The following is a 9,259-nucleotide window of genomic DNA, read 5'->3' as shown; positions in this document are numbered from 1 at the left end:
TTTAAAAGCAGCTGTGGCCTCCGAGACACCGTTTTCCCAGTCTTTCCTCCCCCTCCCTGCGCGACGCCTCTTGGCGGACATTCGGGAGAACCCGAAAAGCGCTCGTTGCCTGGTTGGATGCAGGGTACAAACTACATTACCCAGAAATCTGTGCCCAACTCATTGTTAGCCGGCGTGCAGCCAATGACAGCCCACAAACTGGGCGTTTCCTGCTGCTCTGGGCTGCAGAGGCGAGACTTCTGGCGTCGCCGTCGTGACGTATTTTTCCTATGCCCGGTCAGTGCATTCTGGTTGTGAAGGCTGAGTCCTAGAGATCGAGTCGGCTTTCTACTCGGCTCTCTCGGAACCTAGCAAAGAAAGACAGTGAAGACTGCAGGACCTTCCTCCACGCTTTTGTTACAATCCATGACCCCTGTCGTGGGACGGGCGGCCTCTCGCGGAGGTGTCTGCCGGGGCTGGGCTCTTACCGAGGCCTCCACACACGCCCTCTTGTCCTTGTCTCCCCCGTAGGCAGCCGCCTTAGTCTTGTGAGCGTTTTTACACCGGGTAGACTGAGACTTGGAGTGCTACGCTCAGCCCGAGGGCGTCCAGCGCGGTGGATGCGTGGGGTTTCGGCTGAGCCCACAGGGCACAGCCTGTCCATCCCCTTCTCACGTTCACCCGCTTCTCATGGCAGCGGCGGTGCTGATGGACCAGGTTCAGGTGAGTGGGGGCATCCCTCAAACGCACACCGGCCTGGTTGGTGTGTCCTGGGATGTTCGCCCTCATCGCGCACTTCAGGGTGGTCACTCCGTCGCATTATGTGGAGGGGTTCCGCTCCCCTTATCAATGGCATAAGGTGTGGAACGGACTCGAAGGCGCTGGGGCAGTTCTTACAAATGCATGCATGGAGATGAGAATGAGTTTGGAGAGTTCCGGGAACTCTCTGTGCCTGGTGAGAACAGGGACTAGGGGGTCAGAGGCAGGCCTGGAATGGCCGCCCGAGGAGCTGGTCCTCTCTTCTAAGGGTGCTGGGAGTCATGCAAGGTTTGGTACAGAGAAGGGAGGTCCTCTGACGCAGTTCTTAAAAGGCTCCCTCTGGCTGCAGAGTGGCTAGACTGGGGAGCATTGGGTAGACGGGGAGATCAAGATGAAGTCTACTGAAATAGTCCAGGTGAGCGTTGATGGTGTGGGTCAGAGTGGTGGCAGCAGAGGTTAGAGAATGTATGGGTTTTGTATGTATTTTATAAGTAAGGCTGACCAGATTCTCTGATGAGACATAGTGATGATATCCTGGGATTCTTCACATGACTCTCTTCACTTGAGACAGAGGGCAGTGAATGGAGGTCATTTCTAGCTTAGTGTCCTGAATCCAGGCCATGAGTTGTATGGAGTTATGTGGAGAAGTCCCCACCTGGCGACCAATGGGATGAGTACTGGAAAAGTATATCAGACCCAGAAACAGGTACGCTCAAATGCTTGTAGGATTGATTGGGAGCGCTCAGGGAATCTCAGGTCTTAATTACCTTTGTTGGAAACAGGTATCAGAGGAAGGAGTGAGGCAGGAATGGCTGGCCGAGGCATCCTGAGTATGGTAAAAGTCGTGGGAGATTTGGAGCAGAGGAGGGAGATGATCTGACTCGGATTTTAACACGCTCTGTCTGGCTTTCAGGCTGAGAACAGACTGTGAGCATGAGGGAAGAGCTACTGCAGTAGTGTTGATGGTGTCTGGTCTAGAGGTGTGGCTGTGGAGGTGAGAGAAGTTGGTGAATTTTCTGTTTTTTAAGTAGAGTGGTTGGATTTTTTTATGCAAAGGGTGAATGAGAGAAGAGAGTCATGGATGACCCTAAGGTTGGCTGGTAAAATTATGGAAATGCCATCAACTGAGATGGAGAAATTGGCAGCAGGTATGATTTTTAGTGGTTGTATCAGGAGTTAGGCTTTGATCATGTTTAGGTTAAGAGGTCTCAGTCGACATCTTAGTTGAGGCCTCAAGAAAACACACAGGTTTTTAGTTCTGGAGAAGGGTTCTGTTGAAGAAGTTGAAAAAAATGGTGGCCAGTGTGTGGAGTGGGATGGGGTATCTTCAAGTCATGGTGGTAATGCTGTTATTCAGTAAGAAAGTTGAAACTGGAGACTGAGAGAAAACTGGGTCTGTTGCTTAGGCACCTGGGCGGCAGTGGTGCATAGTGTGAAGACTCAAGCACTTCCTGGACACTGCATGCAGAGTGACATGGGGGATGAGGGATGTCATGGAGGTGCATATGGCATGGGCCAGTGGTGGCGGGGATCCCAGATGTGAGGAAGGTGTAGTCCTAAGAGTAATGTGCGTGTTGGGAGGAGTGTGAACTGGTGGCCTTAAGACTCTAGTATTGGCAGCTCATGGGAGAAGATGGAGCTGATGTTTGGTTGTGTTTAGAGGCATCGTCTGGACACCAGGAGAACTGGTTGGTAGGAGAGTATTTGGGACCCTTCATGCCACACCCAGAGTTGAGACAGCATCTGTCTGCACACTTGCCTGGTTCTGCTCTGGGCTGGACACAGTGGTGACAGCGACATGAGGAGAGAGCAGACGCTAGTGGTGCCAAGGTCTGTTATCTCCTCTTAGTTGGGAGGCTGGGGAGGCGAGGGACTAGAGGGTGGGTGTGTGAGTGTGTAGACTGGGGAGGAGGGGGTTCTGGGGAGAGACGCTGACTGTGGACTCAGCTGTACTCATCATGGCAGAGTTGTGTGACCTTCGAGGATGTGTTCGTGTACTTCTCTCGGGAGGAGTGGGAGCTCCTTGAGGAGGCACAGAGATTCCTGTACCGTGATGTGATGCTGGAGAACTTTGCACTTGTGGCTACACTAGGTAAGTCTGTGTTTTAGTTATCTAATGCTACATGGCAAATTATCCCAAAGCTTAGTAACTTCAAACAATAAAAATTAATTATCTCTCCAGTTTCAGTGCATTGGGAATCTGGTTAGAGCGTTTTTTGTTGTTTATTATTTTGAGGTTTTTGTTGTTGTTGTTGTTGTTGTTGTTGTTTTTCAGACAGAGTCTCACTCTGTCACCCAGGCTACAGTGCAGTGTTGTGATCATGGTTCATTGCAGCCTCAAATTCTTGGGCTCAAGTGATCCCCCCAACTCAGCCTCCTGAGTAGCTGGGACTATAGGTGCATGCCACCACGCCTGGCTATTTTACTTTTTGTAGAGATAAGGTCTTGCTACGTTGCCCAGGCTGGTCTAGAGCTCCTGACCTCAAGCGATCCTTCCTCCTTGGCCTCCCAAAGTGCTGGGATTACAGGCTTGAGCCAGTGTGCCCAGCCTGATCACACCTTCTTATGCAGATGCTTTTGGCTGTCATGAAGTTTTAATCAAGCTCTCAGCCAGTGCTGTGGTCTTACCTGAGAAGAATCCACTTACAAGCTCACTCACGTTGCTTTTTGCAAGATTTAGTTTCTTGCGGCTTGTTGGACTGTGAGCATTGTTCCTTGCTGGCTGTTGGTCAAAGTCCTCCCTCAGCTGGCCTTTCTGTAGTGTACCTTATAACATGGAAGCTAACTTCTCTTTGAGCAAGTGACCAAAAGAATGTTCAAGATGGAAGCCCAGGATTGTAACCTAATCTTGAAAGTGTCATTTGATTTTTTTTTTTTTTTTTTTTTTTTTTTTTTTGAGACGGAGTCTCGCTCTGTCCCCCAGGCTGGAGTGCAGTGGCGCGATCTCGGCTCACTGCAAGCTCCGCCTCCCGGGTTCACGCCATTCTCCTGCCTCAGCTTCCCCAGTAGCTGGGACTACAGGCGCCCGCCAACACGCCCGGCTAAGTTTTTGTATTTTTAGTAGAGACGGGATTTCACCGTGTTAGCCAGGATGGTATCGATCTCCTGACCTCGTGATCTGCCCGCCTTGGCCTCCCAAAGTGCTGGGATTACAGGCGTGAGCCACCACGCCCGGCCTTGTGTCATTTGATTATTTTTGCCATATTCTATTCCTTGGAAATAAGTAAGTCCATCCAGCTTACAATCAAGTGAGGAGGCTTACACAGGGGCAAGAGTACCAAGAGGTAGGGATCACTGGGACCATGTCAGAGGCTGTGTTCCACAGGCCTTTACACCCACTCCGGTGTCCTTGGTGGAGTTTGAGTCTTCCTCTCTTCCCCATGGGCCACTCTTTCTGTCCATCCAGATCCATGACTCTTCTCCTTTCCTTCTTTGTTTCCCAGAGTAGGTGCTGCGGGTTCTAGGGCTGGCCGTGTTCAGTGTTTCTGCCTTCACTGGGTAATCTGAACATCTGTTGCCCTAGAGCTTTGCAGGAAAAGGTTAGGATTCAGGGGTTTTTCAGTCTGCTAAGCAGATTCTACACAGCTCAGGTGCTCACTGCCTGAGTCGGTGTCATGATCTTTACACCTCTTTGTCCTAGGTTCTGCCCTCATCCTCTGGCTGACATTTCCTGGGGCCTGACTGTGCCAAGAATTTCAGGAGCTGACACAATCACTTCTTGTGTTGATTACAGGGCTGTCCTGGTACATCCACCTTGGAGAGTATTTTTTCTAAACATTCTATTTTCTCTGTGGAGTGGGTCTACCTGTGCCACTCACCTGCCCTTTGTTTGCGTTACAGCTTTCATTTTCCCAGTCCCGTGCAGTTGCGTAGTTGGAGGGGGCCGATAGCCTTGGGTGCCTGACAGGGCAGACATCACTGCAGCCACAGTAAAGGAGACCTACAGAGGGCATGGCCCTGCTGAATGGGAGCTGGAAGAGGGTGTCTGTTATGGTTGGATTCAAATCGAATCTTCAGCTTGTTTTGTGTTTGTCAGTGCTTTGTTGCCAAGGCCCATAGTGATTCTTCACATCTACTTTTCTTTCCTCGTTCTTGGCACTTTTCCCATTTGTCATTACTCACCTGTCTTCCATCTTTTGGGTGTTTTCCCACTTTTCTGGCCTCCATGTTTCACTTGCTATCTTCAACACTAGCTTACTTTAATGTGTCATGAGTTGTGCACATTAAATAGTCCGTGAGAACGAGCTACTTATTTGGAGTCATATTTTCACGGGCACAGACATACCCATCTGCACAGAGCTCACCTGACAGCAGCCGCCAAGGCCCTGCTGAAACTCTCTTGCAGAGGAATCAGGTAGAGGCTTCACCTCTACTCCCTATCCTGTATGCCATTGTTTTTAGGTCTTTACCTCATAGTTAGGGTTCCTCCATTCTGTGAGGCCCTATACTGACAACCAGCCCTTCTTCACACTGATCCTGGCCCTGCTGTCCTGCCAACAAGCCAGTGGACTCGTATTGGTGTTAGACACACATTTGTGATGGGGTTGCTGCCTCCCACCAAAGTCAGCATGCACTTCACCAGCACTTTTTTGCTTTCAGGTTTTTGGTGTGAAGCAGAAAATGAGGCACCTTCTGAGCAGAGCGTTTCTGTAGAAGGAGTGTCACAGGTCAGGACTACTGAGCCAGGTCTCTTCCAGAAAGCACACCCGTGTGAGATGTGTGACCCACTCTTGAAAGACATTTTGCACCTGGCCGAACACCAGGGATCACACCTTACACAGAAACTGTGCACACGTGGGCTGTGTAGGAGAAGATTCTCATTCAGTGCAAACTTTTACCAGCACCAGAAGCAACATAATGGAGAGAATTGCTTCAGAGGGGATGATGGAGGGGCCTCATTTGTGAAGAGCTGTACAGTCCGCATGTTAGGGAGATCCTTTATGTGCAGGGAGGAAGGGATGGACTTACCAGATGGCTCTGGCCTTTTCCAGGACCAGACCACTTACAATAGGGTGAGTCCATGCAGAAGGACTGAATGCGTGGAGTCTTTCCCACACAGCTCCAGTCTCAGGCAACACCAAGGAGACTATGATGGACAGATGCTTTTCAGTTGCGGTGATGAAGGGAATGCCTTCCTGGACACCTTTACTCTTCTTGACAGCCAGATAACTCATGCTGAGGTGAGACCCTTTAGATGCCTACCATGTGGAAATGTGTTCAAGGAGAAATCAGCTCTTATTAATCACAGAAAAATCCACAGTGGAGAAACATCTCATGTGTGTAAGGAGTGTGGAAAAGCCTTCATTCACTTGCACCACCTAAAAATGCACCAGAAATTTCACACTGGAAAAAGACATTATACATGCAGCGAATGTGGGAAGGCCTTCAGCCGCAAGGACACACTTGTTCAGCACCAGAGAGTTCACACTGGAGAAAGATCTTATGACTGCAGTGAATGTGGAAAAGCCTACAGCAGAAGCTCCCACCTTGTTCAGCACCAGAGAATTCACACAGGAGAAAGGCCTTATAAGTGCAATGAATGTGGGAAAGCCTTTAGCCGTAAAGACACACTTGTTCAGCACCAGAGATTTCATACTGGAGAAAGGCCTTATGAGTGCAGTGAATGTGGAAAATTCTTTAGCCAAAGCTCCCACCTTATTGAGCATTGGAGAATTCATACCGGGGCAAGGCCTTATGAATGCATAGAATGTGGAAAATTCTTTAGCCATAACTCTAGCCTCATTAAACATCGGAGAGTCCACACAGGAGCAAGGTCCTACGTATGCAGCAAATGTGGGAAGGCCTTTGGCTGCAAAGACACACTTGTTCAGCACCAGATAATTCACACTGGAGCAAGACCTTATGAGTGCAGTGAATGTGGAAAGGCCTTCAGCCGTAAAGACACACTTGTGCAACACCAAAAAATCCACACTGGAGAAAGGCCTTATGAGTGTGGTGAATGTGGCAAATTCTTTAGCCATAGCTCCAACCTTATTGTACACCAGAGAATTCACACTGGAGCAAAGCCTTATGAGTGCAATGAATGTGGGAAATGCTTTAGCCACAACTCCAGCCTCATTCTGCACCAGAGAGTTCACACAGGAGCAAGGCCTTATGTGTGCAGTGAATGTGGGAAGGCTTACATTAGTAGCTCCCACCTTGTTCAACACAAGAAAGTTCACACTGGAGCAAGACCTTATGAGTGCAGTGAATGTGGGAAATTCTTTAGCCGCAACTCTGGCCTCATTCTGCACCAGAGGGTTCACACTGGAGAAAAGCCTTACGTATGCAATGAATGTGGGAAAGCCTACAGCAGAAGCTCCCATCTTGTTCGTCACCAGAAAGCTCACACTGGAGAAAGAGCTCATGAGTGCAACAGTTTTGGTGACCCTTTAGCTGCATCTCTTAAACTTGTTTAACACCAGAAAATTCACACAAGAGAAAGGCCTTATGAATGCAGAAAATATGTCATCTTGTTCATCCTCATAGGACTCACACCAGAGCAATGCTCTGTGAGTACCCTTTGTGAGAGAACCATCAGCTAGCAGATGAGCACTGTATATTCATTCCACCCTGGGGAGATTCCTGATAAGCACCACATACGTGGGAGGCTTTCATGAGGCATGTTGCACTTTGTAACTGTCTAGAGCTCTTGATGGAATTATATCACTGCCAGTGCCTGTGGCGGAAGCCATCTTATTGCTACCAGCTGTGTGTGTCAATCACTCCATTTTGCTCAGGGAAGGCAGACTTCTGTGCTTTCTTTCCTGTTCCCTACAGGTAATCATGAATATTTTCAAGGACTTCCCCCACCCCACTTCACCCCCTACCACTGAGAGTCCTCATCTTTTCCCTCATGATTAGGTTCTGAGCAAACATGAGCTAGCTCTCGCCAAAAGGACCTGAGCTAGGGTCTGCTGGGATTTCCTGACACGATTTTCCATCTTCATGGACAATGTTAACTGTAAACGTGATAGCTGTGACTTACTTGTCTTACTGCCAAATCGCCCAAATTTGGAACTGCTTGTCCCATGCTGCTCTGGTTTATACAGTGATAAAGGCCTATTGTGGCAGCCTTTACTCTTGGGGATTTTGTTACTGTGTAGAGTGGATTGAGAAAAGAATTGGGTTCTGTCATGAAGGGAGTAGCACCTTTTGTGGGCACCTCTTTTATGTGCCTCAGAGGGGACCAAAGGATGGCAGAAAACAGTTCTCAGTCTAGTTCGACCTAATTTACACCATTGCCCTAGGCTTGCTAGGAAAGACTGAAAAAATTTTTGTGCCTAACTTTGTGGCCTGGCTGCCAGGATTTCCTGTGAGCCCAGTGAGGAGGGCATAGTTAGTGTGAAAATCTCCTGTGCTTCTGGAAGCAACGTAAGTTGGGTCCCGTAACTGTCACGTACTCCCCAGCACTGTTGAGGGATTGCTGTCTTCTGTACCTGTACAGGATCAAGTCCCTGATATCCAGAATCCCACAGGCAAGTAACATTGACTGTAAGACCTGTATAGGGCAATGTGAAAATCATGATTGCTACAGAAACACTGAGATAATGGAGTGGGGATGACTGTGGCAAACAAAAGGAGATTCGAACATTCTAGAGGGGCATCCACAAATCTCGGTGCAGTTATGGTGGTGTGGGATGGGAGTGCATAGAAATTCTCAGGACCTTCAGACATCTGTATCTCCTGTGGCCAAGGCCACTGTCAGAGGAAATAATCTAAATGTTTGTGGATTCCTGTGTCTCCCTGGGCAGTTGACCTGCACAGACAGGAACCTCAGCAGTGACAGAAGAGAGATCCAGGGATGGGTCTTCTCTGACCCAGCCAGCATTCCTAGTGACTGAGGTCGATGTGGACATCATTGCTTACCAATTTTTACCAACATTGAGGCAGGGCTCACTCTCCTAAATTGTAGGGAGAGGAATATGGTAGAGCCAAAATAGTTGACAGATCTAACTTTCCTAGTGGAACAGTATATATAGGTTTTAATGAGGAACATTTATTTAACAGCTTTATGGAGGTATGATTAACATGCAATAAACTGGAAATATGTAAAGTGTAAAATGTGCTATGTTTCAGCATGTGTGTACACCTATGAAACCACCACAGTCAAGATATCCAACACAACAAAAGATTGTCCCTTTATAATCCTCAATCTTTCCTCATCTTGTTTTCCACAATTCACAAGCAACAGCAAGCATTTTCTATAATTTTATAAATGAAACCATATGGTGTGTACTTTTTAGGGGGTGGGGCTCTGGCTTTTTCAGTAAACATAACTATTTTAAGGTTAATCCATTATCTTGTTGCATGAGTCAATTGTTTGCTCATTTGTATTGCTGAGTAGTATTTCATTGTATACCACAATTTTTCTTTGTCAACTTAATTGTTATGGATGTTTGGGTAACTTTCAGTTTTTGGCTATTACAAATAAACCTCTTAACATTTGTGTGCAAATTATGGCTGAATGATATTCTATTCTATAAATATACCTCAGTTTCTTTATCCATTTACTTATTGA

The 9,259-nt window shown here is 47.9% G+C and overlaps 1 protein-coding gene across 2 annotated transcripts; it reads left to right on the top strand.

Annotated features, from left to right (window-relative positions):
• Nucleotides 1–219: 219 nt before the first annotated feature.
• Nucleotides 220–9,195, top strand: ZNF304 (zinc finger protein 304). 2 transcript variants are annotated; one of them, XM_063614919.1, is made up of 4 exons: nucleotides 257–702; nucleotides 2,399–2,568; nucleotides 2,704–2,830; nucleotides 5,338–9,195. In XM_063614919.1, the coding sequence occupies exons 3-4, from the start codon at nucleotides 2,797–2,799 to the stop codon at nucleotides 7,155–7,157; spliced, it is 1,854 nt and encodes a 617-aa protein (XP_063470989.1). In that variant the 5' UTR covers nucleotides 257–702; nucleotides 2,399–2,568; nucleotides 2,704–2,796; the 3' UTR covers nucleotides 7,158–9,195. The 2 variants fall into 2 exon arrangements, with proteins under 2 accessions (XP_055095790.2, XP_063470989.1); XM_055239815.2 differs by lacking the exon at nucleotides 2,399–2,568 and having other exon boundaries at nucleotides 220–702.
• The last annotated feature ends 64 nt before the right edge of the window (nucleotides 9,196–9,259 follow it).

The sequence above is a fragment of the Symphalangus syndactylus genome, chromosome 13 (genome assembly GCF_028878055.3).
Source record: "Symphalangus syndactylus isolate Jambi chromosome 13, NHGRI_mSymSyn1-v2.1_pri, whole genome shotgun sequence".
Lineage (NCBI taxonomy): Eukaryota > Metazoa > Chordata > Mammalia > Primates > Hylobatidae > Symphalangus > Symphalangus syndactylus.
Note: the sequence above shows the minus strand (reverse complement) of the source record. Positions and strands in the feature narration are given on the sequence as shown.